The sequence below is a fragment of the Folsomia candida genome, unplaced genomic scaffold, assembly GCF_002217175.1.
Source record: "Folsomia candida strain VU population unplaced genomic scaffold, ASM221717v1 Fcan01_Sc001, whole genome shotgun sequence".
Taxonomy (NCBI): domain Eukaryota; kingdom Metazoa; phylum Arthropoda; class Collembola; order Entomobryomorpha; family Isotomidae; genus Folsomia; species Folsomia candida.
In genome coordinates this window covers 9314416-9336238 of record NW_019091193.1, presented here as the reverse complement: position 1 = coordinate 9336238, position 21823 = coordinate 9314416, and the positions used below count along the sequence as shown (strand labels likewise).

Genomic DNA, 21823 nt, shown 5'->3' with positions numbered 1-21823 from the left:
GAGCACAAATTAATGTTTACCCTTCCCTCGACGTGGTTTTTAACGAATATATTTTCCAGTACTTGTGTGTTTGCAGTAATTGCAAGTTATAATTATTGGGTTAAATCATACAAAATAAACATTCTGAGATGAAACTAACAAGGACGCTCATCATGAATGCATATCGTTTGGACAACTCTATATTGCCATTGACATCTGACAGAATTTGATTACTTTGTTTGAATACATAGCTCAATTTCTAGTTTATTTACTTTCTCTCATCATGCCAATCTATACCTCAAGGACCTGAAGACTCCTAACTTCCATGGATGCACGAGAAGATCGATGAAGATCTGAATTGAATCGCATCCCCATTGACCCAGTTCCTTGTATTTGTATAAACAAGATCCGACATCATGAAACCAAGTTTGATTTCTAGAATAAACAAAATCTCGAGAGAAGCAACCTCGAAGGAATTAAATTTTGCATTTTGAACGGAATTGTTCAATTTATGGTCTAGCAAGAAATTGAGGTTTATGTACAAGTTACAATTATAGAAAAATCATCTCTTCACAGGACAGAGTTATGTCTTCAAGAAAAAAGGTGATCATACTTTCACTACTCCTGATGCCAGTTGAGCATTGAAAGATGAATAAAATATTGTTCAAATAATGACATTTATATCATTCCAAACCCTTCTACAAACATGAACTCGGGATTATTGCCACTTCAGAAATACAGCACATTAAGTACTTCAGAGTCAGCAGTATCATATTGCTGACGTATCTTCGAATTGGATTTACTGAATTATTCAATTACATGCTTCGAAAATACAAATGAAGGATAAAATATATTTTATCTTGATTACATGCATACGACGAACCATTACACGTGCATTGCATGGCTAAAGTCATTACTCAAATATCAGGCGTGATGTAGCTGCGTGTTGACGAGATATTTACTTTCACCGGTTTATCATATACATAGATACATATTTATTCAGCGACGTGCAATTTGTTAATAAAATTTTATGACAACTCGTCATAATTTTTTTAAGTGAAACTGTCATGAAGTAAAATCATATTCTGAAAGCGTATATTTTTATTATTTTTACTTCATTTTTGTGCCATCTTTGAAAATCTAACCCAAGTTTTACTACAACTACATACACCAAAGTTTTAAACGACATACTTTTTGGTCTATTTATAATCATGATGATGTTCAGTCAGTCTATTTCATTGGCAAATATTTTATTCGCCGCTACCATTGCAATGAGCTTCCGTTTACGTAGTTTTACGTCATAGCATGCATTTGTGTTTAAGATGTTTTAATTCTAAAAAATGTGATGATATGATTATTGAGAAATAGTAATTGATGAAGTGTACAAATTTTTAAGTTTGCGCTTATACTTTATTGTGGGCTAAATGCATGTTCGAGAATTTGGCAAATGTCGCCGTGTGTGATATTTTTATCACAAGGGATCGCCCAAGCACTTGGTATTTTAAAAATAATTAATTTTTAGTTGAAAAGTGAGAAGGAATTGGCTACATTTGATTAATTTTTGTCCATTGCTGCTGTCCGTGACTTTGGTCAAAAATGTGGCTAAGATGCTCCAGGAAACCAGTGAATGGCTCCCAGATACACATAATAATCCGAAATCTAGCCGATATGAAGATGCAAGTTTACACCGATTTCCGCACTTGTCTGGCAGTAGTTCAGAATTTGCTTCGGTGTTAATTGTGTGAGATTTGGCGTCTACAAGCCGGATGAGTCGTTCTCCTTTAGGATATTGGCTTTGCTCTTAACTGTCCTATTTTTCAGCTGCATTCGTAGATTTTTATTATTTTCGAGTTGGTTCATTAGTAGAGAAATCTGGGGTTTCTAGACTGATAGAGTTTAAGGACCATGCAGCTCGTATAAAGAGGTTAGCGTACTGTGCTTATGCATATTGACGTCGTCAATCTTGATATGCTTTCCTTTATTCTTAAAGCGTTCTTCTTTGAGGGCAACGATCCACACATATGAAAACATTTACCGTTAAGTAAGTTGCAATAAGCACAACTCCAGGAGCATTTCTGTGAAAGTATGGTACTGCTAGAATCCCCAAAAAATGGATAAAAATTAATTGAGACAAGTTTGGAGAATAATTCGATAACACAATATAATTCGTTCGAGTCAAGAATTACCTGAAAGTCTACTTTCGAATTGAATGAGTGATAAGTATTTATCTTCGTGTAATAATATGCTAAATTGTGATGTTTAAAATATTATTTATTATTTCTACCCATTTGCGTACCTGAGACTTTTCACAGTTTATAAAAAATAACTGTGAAAAAATACTCTGAAAATTTGCAAGAAAGGCTTCAGGAAATTCAATTAAAAATTTCAGGAGAACATGAGTCAAAATCCAATGTCGGCATCCAGGATTCAGGTTGGGGGTCGCCAAATGCCTTCCTGGTTCCCGACGCCAATGGTAATTTTAACTTACTTAATTTGCATTTCTGATTTACATATTTATATTACAAAATTGACATTTTTCTGTGTTTAGGGAAATGCTACTAGAACTACTATGGCCACCCCTCCACCTTTACCAGAAGAACCTCCTCCAATAATGGACGAATCTGAGTATGAAGAAATTGACCATTTGCCCAGCCAAAATGGAGTAAGACGCGGTATGTATTAAGAAAGTGAACATTCTGCATTAGTAAAATAAGTTGGAATACTTTATGATAAAACCGCGTGATTATTAGGTCGAGGCAGACGCGTGTGTAACTTGTGTGGAGATTCGAACGCCGTTGTTTGTTGTGAAATGTGCGAAGGTCAAATTTTCTGTGGAGGCTGTAACGACGTTTATCATAGACACCCAAAACGCCTTCATCACGCACGAAAGGTACCAGGGATAGTAATTCCATAAAATAAATTGAGTAGATCAGTAGTAGAAATTTACCCTACAACTAATAACGCACACAATTTTTTAGTTAATTGACGCTGGAGACAGCAGACCTCCACTACCACCGAAAGCATTTGCTACGCATAACTCAACACCTCAACAAGCAGATGGCCCACCAGTGCTTTCTTCACTCCCTCCTGTTCCCCCTCCGAGACGAAACAAGCGTTTTCCCTTCATTGGAATGGGAATGCGTTCTGCAACGAGTTCTCCCACCCTTACCAAGAAAACCTTTGACCCTATGGCAACTTTGAAGCGCTTTGTTGGTGGGATGGCGCAAAGGCCACTCCCACCAACCCCAAAATCCGGTCCCCCACTTCCTCCTAAACCTACGGGTACATTGCAAATTACATAACAGTTGCGAATTGCAATGATTTTCCCGTAAAAGCAGGTCAGTAACTTAATATGATTTAATAGAGTTTGGAAGACCAGTGACCCCGGTAATGACGCGGGGACAGAGCATATCTGATTTTGATCGAAGACACAGCTCGCCAGCTCCTCAAATGTCCCCGACAGGGAGACGACCTATACCGCAAACGATGCATGAATTTCAAGCTCCCCGAAATCACCCTCAAAGTGTCAGTGTTGCCAACCTCAGCATGCAACGGGTAATAATTTGTGTACAACAACTTGTACACATATGTATGTACTATTTAGCCCAGAATGATATTATTATTTATTTAATTGACATATTTCTCTTTTAGCCACCAAGTCGTAACAACGGTGGTTATCCAGAATGGGAGGAAGAAGACTACTTTGCCCGACAAAGAGCTTCCAGTGTTTCGATACCCAACAGGTTTCCCAACTCATCCCAAGATGCATCGCATTTTGCCACCTTGCAGCGACCCCGTCGAGGTCAAAATAACAGTATGGCTGCCCCTGAACGACCCCCACCTCCACTTCCGCCTCGATCATACCCTTCTCAGTCACAGCTCGGTTTCCAAACAAGTCAGTCGGCCTTCAACATTAATCAAATGGGGATTCCCCAGAATCAGCAATTTGGAAATATGCACCCTTGGAATTATCCTCCTGCGAGCGGCGGATCATCAGGTTATCCAATGGAATTCCAACAGGCTGCGATGATGGGGTATACTGGCTCAATGAGAAGAACTCCATCGAATCAGAGCATGGGTGGAGTTCCACAACAATTTTTTGGGTGGGGTCCCATGGGATTTGGTCCCCCCATGTCTCAACAAGAGATGGAAATGGAAATAATGGCAAGACGAGGGTCTGAATCCATGTGGATGCAACAGGGTCAACAGCAACAACCGCCGCTACCTCCTCGACCTCCATCCGTCACCCAATCACAGCCTGTAACTCCTCAGGGCAGTTTCAGAAGAAAGACGAGACCTTCCATTCAGCACGAAGAACAAAGAGAACAGCAATTTCGCAACATACATCAGCCGCCCCCTCCTCATGAGCGATTCGTCCAGAATCAGCAATTTACTCAACGCCCACCCACACCCAAGTCTGGTCTTTCGAGAATGAATCCGTCTCCAATTCAATTCCAAGAAACCACCATTCGTGACTTGGAAGAAGAGGCAGCTCTGGAATATGCTGGCAGTGATACGCCTGATGGTCCTTGGACGTGTGAGCATTGTACTTTTGTTAATCCGAAAAGTACAAAAATTTGCACAATATGCTGTAAGACTCCGGCTCATGGGTACAAGTCAAAACCAAGCAAGTATGCTGGAGGCAAACCTGAGACACATCAGCGTAAAGGTTCAAGTAGTTCAACAAATGAGAACGAAGATATACCTGTGATTCAGTCGAAACTCAGCATTTCTCGTCGAGGAGAACAGCAACAGGCGACGATTAACTTGATCGAAAGTATCGAACGTGTCAAAACTCCAACAAAAGATCGCAAAAAGCTTTCATCAAGGCCTGGGTTTGCTTCAGCCGTCTCGACAAATAACAATAATGAGGAGGAGGAGGATGATGATGATCAAGAACTGTTGAACCAAACTGCTCAACATCACCAAATTAAAATTAATACGAAAAAGCCTAAACCTGTCCCCATAAAGTCTAAAATGAACGACAGCAACGAAGACGTGTATGGCAGTGTCCCTGTTCAAGCCACCACTATTAGCCCAAAAATAGGTACTTGATGGTTATTACGGAATTTTTGAGGTTTTCATAAATTCAAATGCATGCTCTTACTTTTCAAAGTTGTTACCGACCGATCCCACCATTGTTTCATATTTACATATATACTTACCATTTAATGCTTTGAAAAATAAAGCATGCATTTTTATCAGCAACCTGCTTGAAAAATTATTTGTCGAATATTTATTTATTTGGAAAGCTCCAACAATGCACAGTACAATTTCGATGAAATTAATACAATTTAATTTGAAAAGTTTAGATATATTTGTTTACTTTCTACGTACTCTCCAAGCACTTTGCTTCAATTCATGAAAAGATTAAAGTCTTACTTCAACTCTCTACAAGTCGAGCAATATTAGTTTCAATATTTTCAACACAAGTTACCTAAAGCATTGTATATTTATTCGTATTTGCAGACATAAGGCGACATCCCAAAATGGTGTCAACAGGAGTCAGTAGCTCACCTCCCAAACCACACCATGAACAAACAACCCACCAGCAACTACGCAAACCAGTTGCTTTGAAAAATAAGCCTCCACCCGAAACACTACCTAAACCAATTTCCAAAGATGAAAATTCTTCCAGTCAGTTAAATAAGAATAAGAATAAGAATAAGAATAATAGAAATGATAGTAGCAGTAGCAGCAGCTCAAATCCTGAACAAACCAGATCCTCCCCCTCATCGTCCAGTTCCAGTACGTCTGATTCCATCAAAAAACCAATATTACCAAACCCATCGACAAATGTCTCATCAACGTCAAAGCAAACACTCCTGTCTGTCTCGTCTACTGGGGTCCAGGCAGACGGTCCAGCAGACAACCGTGGGGAAAGTGGGAGTGAAAGCAATCGAAGTGGTAGTGGGACAAGCAGCAGTGGTCAAATCGCTACCAGCTCCTCCGTCAATATTGATAAACGTGGCGAGAATACTGTGTCAAACACAAAAAAGTTGGAGAGAAAGAGCTCCAAGGGCACATCTCCACCACCCCAAAGTATTTCTACTCAAGTAATTGCCCTATTTCTATTTTGTATCATTTGGCTCGCCTGCATGATTTTCATACATCATCACAAGACCAAAAATCTGCAGAGTAAGAATGCATGATGACACTGACTTTAAGCTTTTTGACTTTGACATCCACGTACGTACTTACTTAGAATAGTTACATATAACCGCAGATTGACTTACATATGTGCTTGCATATATTGGTAGATAGATATCTACACAAATAGCGGTGTTATCAGATAATAATTACAAATAAATATACACAAATAAATATCAATTTCCAAAAGATATTCAGTGTCAATGAAAACCTTTGTGCATTTAATTTTAATGAATATCAAATACGATTTTATGTATTTACATAATAGCTAGAAATTCTCATTTGCCTGAAATGTTGATTAATTACAAATGTTATGTAATAATTATAATAATGAGCAGCATGTAAGAAGACTTTGTTCTATAATTTCAAACAGACGTATGAGGAGCTCCCTGCTTCAACAATGCATCAAAACTCAATGTCCAAAACATCAATGCAGTCCTTGCAATCGGATGACTTTGCTCCGCCAAAGCCCATCGAAATGTCAGAGAAAGCGCTTCGCTACGTGAGAAAAGCGCGACACCATCACGAAGCGAAACTGAAGCGCAGCTTGTCCACGCATTTGTACTCCGCTTCAGGTGATCCTTGGATGGACGCGATGGACTCGCACGGAAAAAGTATGTACAGGTCTTCCAGCCGTCACTCGCTAATGGATGACACAAGAGTACGTCCTTATTTTCTGCAATGCTACTCATATAAATAATCCACCATCACATACGATGTGTATCAATCAATAATTGCCACAATTAATTTGATGTTTGTTCGTAGTGTGCATATGTCCTTTAATGAACTACTAATAACGAAATTGGTGTCGTTTTTTGTATGCAGAGCCTGCCCTTGTCAGGGCCATCATCACGTGATACAAGTCCCCCACCCAGGAATGGGAGATTCTTTGAAGATTTCCGACAATTCCAACCACCTCCCTCGTGGGACAGATTTCCTGCCCCTGAAGGATATTTTGCTTCACTTGAAGATATTGTCTCAAGAAGAAGAAAAGATTCAATGCGATCTCAAGACTTTGAACTGAACCGGCTTTTAAAAGTAATTTAAACATTCTTTTAACGTAATATGACATTTTTCTCAAATTTGGGGTTTGTAATTTTTCTAGGAGGCCGAAGATTATAATTACACGACGGAAGATGTTCAAGTAGCTCTCAAAATGTGTGGAGATAGAAATCCTGTGAAATGGCTGCAGGTTGGTTTAACACAAAGTTTTGTAATCTATATCATTACAATGAAAGTGAGCAATTACAGGAAAACTGGTCCAGCATGGTAGAAACGGTACAAACTTTGGCAACCAAGTACGGGCGAGAGAAAGGCGAAAACAATCAAACTGGAACAATCTCATCAACTGAGGCTAAAAATGCATTAAGAGCAAATCGTAGAAATGTTTGGGCAGCAGTTACTGAATGTATAGAACAGAGAAGAAAAAAGGTTAGATTCCCATGTTTACATCAGACACTTGTGCTTATCGGAAACCCAGCCAGCTAATTATCCTGTTAATTAACCAGTTGTATAATTTTTAACCAACACAGTTCTTGGAGCTGCAGTCTCGAGGTACTTTTCTGCCTGAAGATATTTTAACTGCTTTGACAGCAAACCACGGAAATTTGGACGCTGCTTATATAGAACTTTCTAAAGCGCAGCTTAAGCCATTTTTAATGAGAATGTGGGCTTCTCCGAGTGATGGGTTGGATAATAATTTGACAGCGTCTAATAGTTTGAAAGGAGCTGAATCAAAGGGTCCTAATATTTCTGGTGGAGGTGACATAATTCCCTCTTCACCGAATCAGACTGCTAGTGGGCACGCAGTTGCGAGGGTCAACGAAGCAATAACGCAAAATTCAAAGACTGTGCAGGAGGTCCCAGCGCTGAACGAACTGGAACCAGAACCACGTTTAGAATTACTTGTGTCAAATGCAGCAAAAGTCTCACAAGAAATAGAAAAAGCTATTTTAGAACTAAAGCAATCAAAACAATCAAAGACTTTGGAATCAGCTAGTGATGAAAAAAACAATCAGAATCCGGAACAGGTCAGCTTAATCAAGGAGGAACCAGTAGAATTCCATCCCAAGGGACAAATTACAATCGTTAAAAGCGACGAAGGTAAATAGTCAACCGCAGAAAAGCTACAAACAGCAGCAAACCTATTTACATTAATTATTATTAACCTCTATTTGTTTAATAAAGTAATGGTTTTTGGAGTTGTCGCGTTATTTGCCGTGTTTAATAAATTGACTGACCATTTGTACCAACATAATAATGACTTTTTATGCATTTATTTGTTTTGATATTCACTTATTGTTCTTCTGGTTGTGTTAGAGGAAAGCTTTGTGGATGCGGTGTCCACATCAGATTATGAAATCCATGCAATTTCCCCACGACAAGACTCATCCGACAATATAGACATGTCAAACGAAGACCTAGCGGACGAAGACGAGGACGTGTTGGAAATTGAAATTGATGACACAGAAGCCAATATTAGCGAATTCATTCAAAATTATGAAATTGTTAATGAAAATTCAATAAATGTACAAACTAATAACGAACCCTCTGAAACAATCCCCGCTCCCATTCTGAACAATGAATCGATGGAAAATCTTGAAATTGGACATGAAAACAATAATTTAGAAGCTAATCCATCTTCAGAACCTACGGTTGAAAATCAGGCTGATCAACTTGCAAAGGTCGAGGAAATTGTACCAGAAAGTGCACCAGTTCAAGACTTGGAAAACAAAATTAATGACGCTCCAGCAACCGGATCCCAAATTATTGGTCCACATATGAGCCCCACTGATATTGAGCAGCTTCTTAGCACTCTAACCACCACGTTCACAGAAATGGGACAGTTTGCAACGGATATCAATTTCAGGTATCAAATTGCTTCCCAGATTCATCAACAATTAGCTGTTGCTGTAAATGCAATAACAACACAGAATGAGACAAAAATACCCACTGCGGACCCAAATTTAGGTAACAAAATTTGTACTGCTCTATGCAAAAATATTTAACGTTTCCCAATGCACACCTGTGCTTTCTTTGAAATGCAAATTACAGATTTTGATGAACGAGTCTACGAACCAGTTACTCTCTCAGAGTCCGTAAGTCAAGGTGTAGATAAGAAATTAGCAAAATATAAACGTTTAGCTGCGAAAAGGGAGCGAAAAAGTAACAGACACAAATCACCGGATGCTCGAAGCTCTCGGGCGAAAGATACATCGCGCTCATCGTCACCAGGATCGTCATTGTCGGAAAGAGTGGCAATATCGGTGTCTGAAGATATCGTACCGGATGAAGCAGTAGTAGGTGAAGATAAGGGAGTTGGCAATGTGTCCGATGGAAGCTCACCATTTCCCAATGCTCAAGTTGAGATTGTTGGAACAGACAATGACTTGGATGATTCACTAAGATTGGTGCAAGACGAAGATGATCTTCCCCGCGACGAAGGGGAGTACAATTCCAGTCCAGACGATGAATCTGAGATATCAGATGAAGAATTTGATGAGAGTGAAAATGAGAAGAATTCTTCCGGTAGCAAATCCGGCAGCCAACAAGTAGAAGTTGATGAGGATGATGATGAGGAGGAGGATGATGAAGGTGATGAGCTAAATGGCGATGAGGTTCCATCAAGTGCCGATGATTCTGAGCTGGAGCAATTAGCAGAGGGCGAATATGAAGAAATCGATGTGAACCATTCCTCTGATTTCGAAATTTATAATAACAAGGACACTGAAAAGATTCTCACGGATGAGGCAATAGACAATTCTAAGCCTTTTGTTCCTTCGGGCATGGAAAAATTAGAGGTAAATATGCAATATATACTCAGGACACTATATACCTTTCAGTAAAATAGGCGATCATAACTAACTAATCATATAAGTACGTATGTAAATATGTATCTACTCATGAAAAACTTGGGCTGATCTGTACTTTATGTTATAGAAGGCGAGTTCTCCCGTAGTGGATGTGGAGACGAAACCTAATGTGACAAAGACGGAGAAAGAGGTAATCTTCATAGTAAATGCAACTTTGTACTTTCTAAAGTTTGTCATGATCGGACCAACCTTGACATCCTTGACAAGTAAAACTTTCTTTCAGATGAAGATGGAGAAACTCATGACTGATGGAAAAGTTGAGACGGGAGAGAAAGCAGAATTAGCCGTGCAACTCATCGACATGAATTTCACCGATGAGGATTCGATCTACGCAGCAAACGAGTGTTCCTCACTCTACTCGGCCCTTAGCTTTCTCCAACAAGAATGCGATCTCTGTACAGGAAAATTCAGCGCTCGCCAGGTTTTTAATACATTCATAAACATTACGCTTAACTGAATTTACAGATATACATATCTTTTTTGTAGGTATTTAATTATGCGATAAATTGTAAAAGCATGGTTGCTGTTCAGAAACACTGTAAATATATATTAATACTTTTGTGTAGATGGTTTCTATGCTTCGATGTACACACGTTTGCTGCCATACTTGTGCCAAAGAGTACTTCACGGTCCAAGTGAGGGACAAGACGATTGTGGATGCAACATGCCCATTTTGTAGCGAGCCGACTCATTTGACGGATGACACTGAGGCCGCAACAGATTACTTTAATCATTTGGATATTCTGCTCAAATCCATTTTGGAACCTCGGTATCATGAAATGTTCCAAAGAAAACTGAGAGATTGGGCTCTCGCGAAAACACCGAATTTCAAGTGGTGCTCAAAAGTACGTCTGGATGAATGGGTTTGAGACCTGCGGATGAATGAGTGCAACGATGGATAAACCATTTCGACCTTGACCCAATTCTAAGCAAATGTATTTGTTTTATTGCAGTGTTCTTCAGGATTTATTACGGAACCTCTGCAAACACGGCTAATTTGTCCGGGTGAGTGAAATTATAAATTCATAATTACAATTAACTAGTTAACTAGTAGTGTTTAATTTATTTTTTTGAAGTGAGTGGCCAGACTACTCATTAATAGAGAAAGCCAGTCAATTTTTTTAGTCGTTACTGTCCGTCAGTGTAATTTTACTACACTTTGTTCCTAGTTTTATAATTTTCAATTTTAAAATTAATTTTAAAATTGTTGGTATGATATTGACGGAATATGAGATTAATTAAAAACATGCCTTTTCAGACTGCAACGCGGTTACGTGTGCGATCTGTCTGGAGCAGGTGAGCTATCCGAGTATTATTTTCTTCACGTCGGCCCCTGTAAATGACAAGTTTAATTGGCTACGGACCAGAGACGAAGTACTAAAGAAATATATCCTCAATGTCAATGCCGTGCCTCTTTGTCTGCATTTGAAAGGTTATCCGAGAATTGTGGTTCCATTGTGATTGATGAAAGCTAGATACGAAACAATAAGGAATCTTTTTCCTACGAGTCAAACTAGAGCCTCCAGTGCCAAAAACTTTTTCCTTTCTTCTTATTTGCCCTTCCTTGCTGTCTTCCTTACTTCGTCGCAAACTCGTGACGCAATAAATTGAGTTTTCTATTTGATTGGTTTTCAGTGGGATAAGTTCAATCACGACCACAGAGAAAGCAAAGTAAAAGTTTGCGATTCTTCCTCAAAAACCATTGTGGATTATCTTAATGAGAATAATATTGAGTGTCCGGTAAGTATTCGTGTACAAAATTGGCATGAGTTTATGGTAAATGCATTTAGTTCTCTAATAATTAAGATCATAAATAGGCATGTAACATGCCGCATGTTATTTATCACCAATTTTATTAAGTTTAACTTGGGGGTTGGGGTGAATCGTTACATGTTGTCTTCTTTAAGAATTGGTTTTATGTATTTGATCGTTCAGAGGTTCCATAATATATTTTGACTCGTCCGTTGGCTGAATTATAATACATAGAGTCGAAGTAATCCCTGTGTATCCCTGTTGTTCACACGCCACAATTAATTTGACATTATATGAAAAAATGTGCATTGAGGATATAATTCTTCGAAGGGTCCAAATTAAGCCTGTTTTTCAAATTTCCACAAATTTAACAAATCAAATTCACCAGATACCTCCACGCTTTCAAAACATGTATCCGGGTCTTCAATATTTTCTTGATATTGGATCTGAGTCGAATCTGCTTGATCAGTAAAATCAAATTTTGCTATTTTTGATAAACTCATCTTACTAATTAATGCTCGTATTCGATACAAAATATACATGCAAATTATTTCTAACGTTGTACGTACAAAATTCGAGGAGAGTTTGCAACAGGGTCGTTCAAACAAACAGAGGATGAAAGCATGCCTATGCCTGCATTAGTTATTCCTGTCGTTAGGGCACGACGCATCTCAAGATAGCAAGCACAAATTGAGCATCGGACGCTTACTGGCAATTGACACAGATGTTCTTACCTGAAATACCAACATTCTTGTAATCACAAACATTCAATTTTCGCAGCGATGTCATTTTCGATTCGCCTTAGCACGAGGAGGCTGTATGCATCTGACCTGTAAGTATCGTTTGGTTTATTCTGATCCTTCGCTTTAACGGCAAAAATAATAGTATTTAATAGCGCATATATAATTGATGAATTTATTATGCAGGCACACAATGTCGCCACGAGTTCTGTTCTGGATGCTCTGCAAGTTTTCGAATGGGTGATAAGTGTGATGCCAAACTTCCAATTTGTGAGAGGCTCGGGCTGCATGGTATGAAATATGTGCCAAACTTAACTTATGAAGTATTTGATAAGTTTGTATAAGCAGCATATGTATGCATCATTATCAAACGTATTCTTCGAGGGAGGTTCTGGTGGTATTTTTTTGTCTACTTATTATTTTTTAATATATTTTCTAGCCCATCATCCTAGGAATTGTCTATTTTACTTGAGAGACAAAGAGCCAGAAATCCTCTGCAAACTTTTGGAGGTGAGTAATGCATATAGAGTTACATATGCAGGTACATGTACACATGCAGTAGTGCCATATTTAAGTAAAATGGCCAAGTATTTTACTATTTTTATCTGGATATGTGCTCATTTCAGTGTTTATTTTTTGCAGGAAAATGCTATTCCATACTTGAAAGAGAATTCTGGATCACCAAATGACGATCGACCCACAAAAAGAACGTGCCAAGTACCGATTCAGAAAGAGACGAACGAAGGATTAAGAGACGACATTTGTGGAAAAGATGCTCCCGTTGGCTATGCAACTGTCTGCAAGTATGCATGAGTGACAATTACTAAAAACATCACGTATGCACATGATAACAACGTGCATCGTTTTCCAGTGGCCATTATGTCGAATATTTGGGGCTCCTCATTTGGCAAAATCAATTGGATCCAACCTCAATTTTAAGCTGTGACGATTTAGAAGTCATTATTCGAAGATCCAATAAGAAACATCCTGGCAGACCATTCGCTACAACTGATGAAGAATTTAGGAACAGGTTGCTGAAGGTGAAACCATTAAAACAATTGGCTGCATATCTAGCTAAACTAGCCATGCCAGAAGAGAATGCAGGCACATATTTATCATGGAAAAATACTGGCAAAACACAAAACGTCTTTCTGAACTTGTTCAGCAAATTGAGAAACGTTTTCCATCATTAATTTAAATAAGCTTGCATATTTTTAATGAAAATGCTTCATGTTTCATTTCATCATGTTTGCTAACCACACTTAACATGAATCTGAGAAACCTTTGCTTGTATTAATTAATAATGTGAGATTGCATTTGCAGGTAATTCAAGATGAAATTCCTCTGTAAACGGAGTGTCGACTTCCTGCAAAATCACAAGCTCCTTCCTTTACGTTGTTGATTTGTTCCTCGCAAATTACGCATCCCCGTCTAGACTAGACTTGAAGAAGAGTTTCCTTAAGAAAACGACCTTGTGCATAAATACTGCATACATATATCGTTTCATATGTAGATTTGCATATGTCGTTAAATCGGTAATTCCTAGAATGGTAGCTATTTTGTCTCTTCGTTGTTTTCTACATGTATTACCAATTTCTTTATATGCGGATATCACTTTTTATTAAATAGAAAAATGCAGTGATAATTCATTTGAATTTTAGCAGATTTACAATATTTAATTAAAACGCCATTATGTTGATCCTACAATGCGAAGGGTCTAAGAATATTCATCGGATACACAAACGAGCCTCATCCTAGTTGTTTATTCGACAAGAATAAGATAATTTGGTGGGTTTCATTGCTCGGCATTATTTTTGACCTTCAAATTAAATCAATTTCAAATGCTGCATTATTCGCTAAAAACGGTTTAAGCTGGATATTGCAAAGATAAAAGTAGTTTAACCGGACCGGTTGCAAGAGGCATAACATCTCACAAGAAAGTATATTTTCATAGTTGTTCCAGTCAACAGGTAAGATGTTAACAACTACCGACACGACTGTCTGGTTTTCCTCGCCATAAGCACTCATACCTCTGCACATGTTAGGACATCAGGACTGATTTATTGAATGTCTTCCAAGTGGTTGTGATAAATTCGTAATTTCATAATATGCTAATTAAACCCTAACAAGTTTTTATGCCAACTCCGTCAAATCACAACATTTATTGTTGATCAGAATCACGACCGGACCGAAAGCCTATAGTTTTATCTGGTTGCATGATAACACGATCCTCAAAACTTGCTTATGACTGGACCACTACCCCTGACTGCATGCCGATCAAATCGTCCATGGAAAAGTTGAAGAAGGACTTGACGTTGAATGAAATAAGGCGCATATTGCGCTCTGCGTCAGTGTGTGTTATTTAAAAGACATTTATTGTAACGTACATACCGCACGTCATAAGGGATTTCATTCACACACTAAATTGACCTAAATTTTGCAAATGTCGAAAATTATGTGGAATATTAGTATTTTAAAAATATTGTCAATATTTGTAGTAAAGTAAATGTCATGTGGGGTGATTTATTGAGACCATACATATTACCCATGACCCATGATCTTAGTGTACATTTAGCTAAAGAAAGTTAGTGGACATCGCTCCACCTTAAATTCCACAACTGGTTTGACTGCGAGCTTGTAATTCTTTTTACAACGCGGTGCTTCGTGAATCCCTTGGCGTTCAGAAACCAGTGAGATTTTTAATTCACGAATGTGTCGCTATACAGTAAAAGCAGGATCTCATCTTGACATCCAGCATATGCAAGGTCAAATGCTTCGATGAACAGGTTAAATGCTGCGTGCACACTTTTAAGATGTGATTAGCTAACAAAGCTCGTGATTCTGCAGCTATGTATTTATTTAGTGATCGTACCAGCGATTGGCTAATTCACTTTACACACCCAATTGCAATAACAATTTTGTGCATATATTTTTATTAAAGCGCAATTAGTTTGTATATACGAATTGTTGGCAGTACATTTTTTATAGATATAGCTTTACATATATTTGCAGTATTTGTCGCCAAGATTTGCAATTAATTGGGTCATGGGCAAGTTCGTAAGGTACAAGTTACAAATTTATATACAATTGTCACACACAAGTTTATGATTGTACGAGTTGGTGACATCAAGTACGGATGCCATTGCAATGGAATCTATCTATTCATACATGTAACTTTATATCGTGTGCAATGAAATCGCATCATTTTCATTATTGCATCATGATACCCACTTCTTGCATGCAGCATTTTCAAACGGCACCATATTCATATATTTAACTTTTTTCAATGTATACCACGTTCATTATTTTATTCAGTAGTGTGTATGCATCACAAATTTTATGAGTGTATACCACGGTTTGCATGATTAATCGATTACAAGAAATATGTTGGAATAACTGACCATAAAGGAGTCGAACATTAAAAACCCTAACCTTATAGAAACTCGTAACCTTAATTTAAGAAATGACAAATTTAAGAGAAAGTCAAAATAAATTAAAATTAGTACACCGCCTCCAATTCTTTTGTCTTCAGGGAAGTGTACCGAAATTGACTCGATATTTCCCCGCTCAGCAGCCAGGAAAAATTTGCTATATTTATTTTTATTCAAAAATATATGTAGTGTAGAATATGCATTTCCTAATTGTTTCGAAAAATCATAAGACTAAATTATAAGACTTATTTATAGAATTTTTCCACTTAAATTAATGCATGTTCACACAACAAGCCACAATACAGAATAAGAACGATCTGACAATAGTAGTCAAAAATTGTAAGCATGATCACTTTTATTATTTGCACTTCTGATTTAATTTGAGAGAATCAATTGAGTCTGATTTATTGCGATTTCAGTTATGCTCACTCATTTTTACGCCTTATTGTGAAACCAGTTTTCAGCCAATGACCACGCGTCACTTAGGTTCTTCCCATTTTCTTGACCAATCACCACCAATTTTATGTAATAAACTGGAATTCAAAGGCACATGCACATTCACATGTACATGAGTAAGTAACTTCAATATACAAGTCCTCCCTCGTCACTTGTTGCAAATGGAAAAGCGCACTCTTGACGAAATTACTGACCACCTTGAAACCAACTAAACCCCTTCAATTTGATGTTAATGAGACATACCAAGTTGAAGCACGGAGCGAGTGAGACACTGCTTTTACTGAAGATCAACCTGTTGTCAACGTGAGAATTTTCACTGAAAGCCAAGTCCAATTTAAACACACCAGAGCCAAACAACATTCTCGACTGTCCATCTTTCTTCGTGGAATGCATTCCTAAGAAGAAGAACAGAATACTGTTGCTCAAAATTATTTACACGGACGACGAACGGAGACAACCAAAACGTGACAAAATCTTCCATCATTCTCTCCAATCCAGCCAGACCCAGAGTCATTTGTTCAGGCTCCGCATCTACTGGGCAATGGAATCGAAAACATACAAATGCACTTATTTGCCGTGTCTTACAATTTTCTGAACTCATTGTTTAAACCCCACGAACTCAAGAAAAGTGTGGTGTGCTGACTGGACTTGAACTGAACATATAAAAATACCGTTTGTTTCACTTGCCCATTAAGAAAGGCTGATCGAGAGACAGATTCTTGCGCTTGGATATACATTGTATCAACTTATGCATGAGGGAAATATTTCAGCGTATGCAAAATCTCATCAACTTAAAATAAGCCTAACAAAGCAAATTATTGACACTGGGAGATATATCAAATCATAGCTATAAGTAGTTCCAAATTATATTCCCATTAGCATAAGTTTCCTCTGAATCCTAATTCACAGATACTCAATTAATACTCACTGGACAACATATATCCTCTCATAACCTAAAATAAAGTACGAAGCAAGTATACATACATTTTATTCCTCGATTTAATAGATTTGATAACGTGCTGTCTGTTATTCGCATATTGTTGTACAAAAAAGTTATCCACTTGTTATACTAATTATTAAATCCGTACCAGTCGGGTGAGTGTGCCTATGTATTTAAGAGTCTATAATATATTATAGAAATATTTTTGCCAGTGTTTTTATCCACCTAAAAAGGTTCTGAGCTCATGAAATTCATTGTAATAATTCCACTTGTACCCCAGTTTGACATCACTGCCTACAACTATTTTTCTCGTCTCAGTTACAGTGTGTACTGTTTGTGCATGTACAGTGGTTATAATCTTGTAACATAATTAAGTGTATAGGTAGGTACCGTTAAGTGTTTAAAGTCTACCGAGAAAATACTTGCTTCTTGGGAAACATATTCTTAGAAAAGTGTCGGACTTCCAAGATGCCTGATCACCACAGCGTTGGGGCAACTCAAGTCAAGGAGAAGCGACAATGGACCGTTCGTGCTTCAGAATTTGCGAAATGTACGTTCAACCCGATTCGTTCCATCGTGGACAGCATGAAACTAGAGCCCCATCCGGATAAACACATGATTGCTTTATCCATTGGTAAGAGAAACCTAATTATTCTCAAAACGCCTCCACTCAGGAACAGATTTGCTAAGCGTCTCATATTATTAAGCGTAGTATTGACGGGACAAATTGATCAGGCGATAAACAAATCTGGCTTACATGAGTAGGCAAACAATATTTTTTATGATCAGTCATTTCTGCGGTTTTCGGGGATTATTACTTGATTTTATTTTTGACAATTGACAATATTTTTTATGCTATGCACCAGGATAAAATCATCTTGGTAGTTTAATTGAACGAATTTAATTAATTTCATAATTTCAATTTCACCATAAAAATTCAGCGTGTATTCTGGGACATTTTGTCCATGCATGTACCCTGCATACGTGCATAGTCCAAGACTGCATTTTTTCATGACGAACATAATGACGCGTTCCAAAAGCCTCCTTTTTCTACGTTTTATTGCAACAATTCCCAAAAGGTTAGTTTTGTGCATAGGTGGTTAAAAATTTGCATACTCAGCTTGAGCTAGGTTTGGTCTTAATAAAACTAAAAACTTGACTACGAACACGATGGGATTTATATGAGTTAGGTAATGGTTCTCCATTTTACAAACCGGTTTAATATTCTGATTTTGATCAATTATCGAAAGTTACACTGTGACGACAGTAACAGTGAACATGATCCGTTTGCAAAAAAGTCATCATGGAACAACTTATTTGCAAATGATTAAATGAAACTTTAATGTTTATCGTTTTCAATTTGACAAACCCCTCCTAAAAAACTGCAAATGTTGCAACCATAAATATATCTGTAAATTATAAAAGGTCATTCTATTTTGTAATTTTAGGTGATCCTACGATTTTTGGGAATTTAAAGCCCCATGATGCAATAATTGAAGCCGTCCAGAATGCCTTGCACAAGATGAAGTTCAATGGCTATGCTCCGGTATGTTTGATTCATAAGTTTTAGTGATAAATGACAAGTCTATGCATAAAATGGTCACTGTTAATTGCAGACCGTAGGATACTTAGAGGCCAGATCCGCCGTTGCCGAATATTACACGACTGCTGACACCATAGTCAGCCCAAATGTACGTTGACTTGTTTGTACTAAAGTTGTTGTTTAGTTTGTTGTCTCAGGAATTTGCCCATTAAATGACGCATGAAAGTTGTTTTATCTATTGCTTTAATTGGTTTATAGGACGTGATATTGTGTAGTGGATGCTCACATGCCTTGGATTTATGCATTTCTGCTCTGGCCAGGTAAACCAACCAAACTCGCCAGGTACTTGTGTATTTGTGCGTAGAAATGAATAACCAAATCAACGAATTAGTGACATGTTTCCTTCCGGTGGCATTAATACACATTTCTTATTAATGGTTGCAGTCGTGGACAAAATGTTTTGATGCCGCGACCTGGATTCTCCATTTACAGGTTAGGAGGCATCATAATTGGATTTACTAAATGAGACAAATTTATAGAAAAAAATCATTTAGGACCCTTGGTGCTGGATATGGAATAAATTCGAAATTCTACAACTTAAAGGTATGTTACAAGTAGAAATAATTTCATACATAATGCAAATTACTAAACAAAATAAAGTTCATACATAAATTAATTAACGTGTAATCTTTTTTTTTAGCCTGAGGCTGGTTGGGAAGTAGGTAGGTAACTACATATCTATGTGTTACGCTGACCTTTAATAACTCAAAATCTGATGTCAAAGCATATTCATGATATCTACGCATATTAACTCATGATTATTGTATACAATCTAGATCTTGTCCACCTGGAATCACTTATCGACAAAAATACAGTCGCAATAATTGTGAACAATCCCAGCAACCCATGCGGATCTGTGTACAATAAGCAACATTTGCTGGACATTCTCCAAATTGCAGAGCGTCATTGCTTGCCAATCATTGCTGATGAGATATATGATTTCTTTGTAAGGTTTTTCAATTTCTCCTGCTTTCAAATGAGTCAATCATCTTACTTTTCTTTTTATAAAATTCAATAGGTTTTCAAAGGGGAAGAATTTCATCCTCTTGCAAGTTTGAGTCAAAACGTGCCAATTTTATCGTGCAGTGGATTAACGAAAAGGTATGTTGTATGTGCTTTCACCAATTTTTTTAATGAATTTTTTAAGTCAATCTTGTAATTTGTATTTTTCAATGAATGACCCCAGATTTCTAGTTCCTGGTTGGAGGATGGGGTGGATTTTGATTCATGATAGGAACAATGTATTAAACGTGGAAGTAAGACTTGTGCACACTTGAATGTATCTATATTTATGAGCAACATTATTTTCAATTCCAAATTTTTCAGGTTCGAGGTGCATTGCAATCTTTAAGTCAGAGAATTATTGGGAGTAACACTTTAGGTAATTTGCAACTATGTTTTGTTTGATATGTTTTATTACTGGTTGTGTATAATTTACAAGCACCTACACACTTGTTGAGATTAGTTACTTTTCTTGGTTCAAATGGTCCTTGAAATACAAGTCATTCGCAATAATACATTTCCTCATTTTGTCAATAATCTGATTGGGATATTTTAGTGCAAGGTGCCTTGCCCGATATTTTGAGGAACACCCCAAAGTCATTTTTTGATGAGACAATTGCAACAGTTCAGGTTAGATTGACCAGCTTAATCTACATCGTGTTAATTAATTAAATCCTGCCATTCTAAAGTCTGTTTCGATATTTGAAATATAGGAGAACGCGGAAATTGCGTTCGAAAAGCTACAGCTATGCCCAGGGCTTCATCCAGGTACATATTTGCTTGCCATTTCTCTACATATCTAAACGAAAATTATGTGCAGAAATAATTACACCAACTACTTGTTTATTATTTAGTGAAGCCGCAGGGGGCTATGTACATGATGGTAAAATTTTGGATTAAATAACTCAATAATGGTTTGAGGTTTTTATAATTTATTGTAAAATTACTATTACAATTTCGAAATATATGCACAGATTGGCATTGAGATGAGACGATACCCTGAATTCGTAACTGAATTTCAATTCGTGGAGCGTCTTGTTTCAGAGCAATCCGTATTTTGCCTTCCTGGAAAGGTAACAACTTTCTTGTAGTTTAAGCTATCTTATGTCCAACACGCTAAAAAAATTGTTGCTCATCATTTAGTGCTTCGACTATCCTGATTATTTCCGGGTAAGATTCACTCCTTAGTATATTTTGGACAATGTCGAATTGTAATTTACAAATATTTAATAACGTCGTACATTCCTATATAATTGCATAGATTGTCCTGACCATCCCGAAAGAACAGCTTTTAATAGCTATGGATCGGATCATGGAATTCTGCTGTGATCACCACATCGAAGAAAAAAATGCGGGTCAACACATCGTAGAAGTGAATGGAGAACAGGTATACACAACAACAGTCAAACTGCGACAGGATGATCATTGCATGAAATTGAAATGGTCACAAAATTAAGAAAAAAACATAAAATGTCATTGAACACTCATTGTAGGTTCACATTGATCACACCATCCCTCATAGTTTTTGCGGAGGCATGGCCAAGACGTAACGAATTTCCGAGCTTATCATCAATTAATAGAAACATTTGTCGTCGAAATTATAATGTGAATGAATCTGACAAGCATTTATTTTCATTTATCTATTTATCAAGAAAATCTACGAAAACCAGAAATTGACATTCCTCCACCAAACAGTAGTTTGTCCTTTAAGAGCTTGTTTATTCTCAATGAAGGAATAATACTGTAAAACTGTAAAACCCAAATTGCTGTGTTACAAACTGAGAATCACTGGATCAGATTAAATAATAATTACACGTATGTATTATTTTAGTTGTAGATAAGAAATATATTTGATTGCGTTTGGAGGATAATAAATCAAGAATAAATCACAAGTTACA

The 21823-nt window shown here is 37.4% G+C and overlaps 2 protein-coding genes across 2 annotated transcripts; both read left to right on the top strand.

Annotated features, from left to right (window-relative positions):
* The first annotated feature begins 1746 nt into the window (after positions 1-1746).
* Positions 1747-14291, top strand: LOC110841933 (E3 ubiquitin-protein ligase lubel). The gene is made up of 28 exons (XM_022087640.2): positions 1747-1903; positions 1970-2020; positions 2369-2452; positions 2528-2651; positions 2730-2869; positions 2958-3261; positions 3344-3534; positions 3631-5026; positions 5449-6035; positions 6503-6790; positions 6955-7167; positions 7235-7321; positions 7381-7560; positions 7662-8232; positions 8449-9099; positions 9184-9929; positions 10069-10131; positions 10225-10422; positions 10568-10846; positions 10955-11006; positions 11260-11297; positions 11637-11741; positions 12534-12585; positions 12680-12784; positions 12933-13003; positions 13136-13296; positions 13365-13533; positions 13817-14291. The coding sequence occupies exons 3-28, from the start codon at positions 2375-2377 to the stop codon at positions 13841-13843; spliced, it is 6876 nt and encodes a 2291-aa protein (XP_021943332.1). The 5' UTR covers positions 1747-1903; positions 1970-2020; positions 2369-2374; the 3' UTR covers positions 13844-14291.
* A 2300-nt stretch (positions 14292-16591) lies between these two features.
* On the top strand, positions 16592-21823 carry LOC110847676 (tyrosine aminotransferase). The gene is made up of 18 exons (XM_022094698.2): positions 16592-17954; positions 18769-18866; positions 18937-19011; positions 19122-19183; positions 19308-19355; positions 19418-19466; positions 19564-19585; positions 19700-19869; positions 19942-20024; positions 20110-20179; positions 20250-20304; positions 20482-20555; positions 20639-20693; positions 20780-20808; positions 20900-20998; positions 21069-21095; positions 21187-21312; positions 21419-21823. Exons 1-18 carry the CDS (start codon positions 17789-17791, stop codon positions 21473-21475), a joined length of 1365 nt encoding a protein of 454 aa, XP_021950390.1. The 5' UTR covers positions 16592-17788; the 3' UTR covers positions 21476-21823.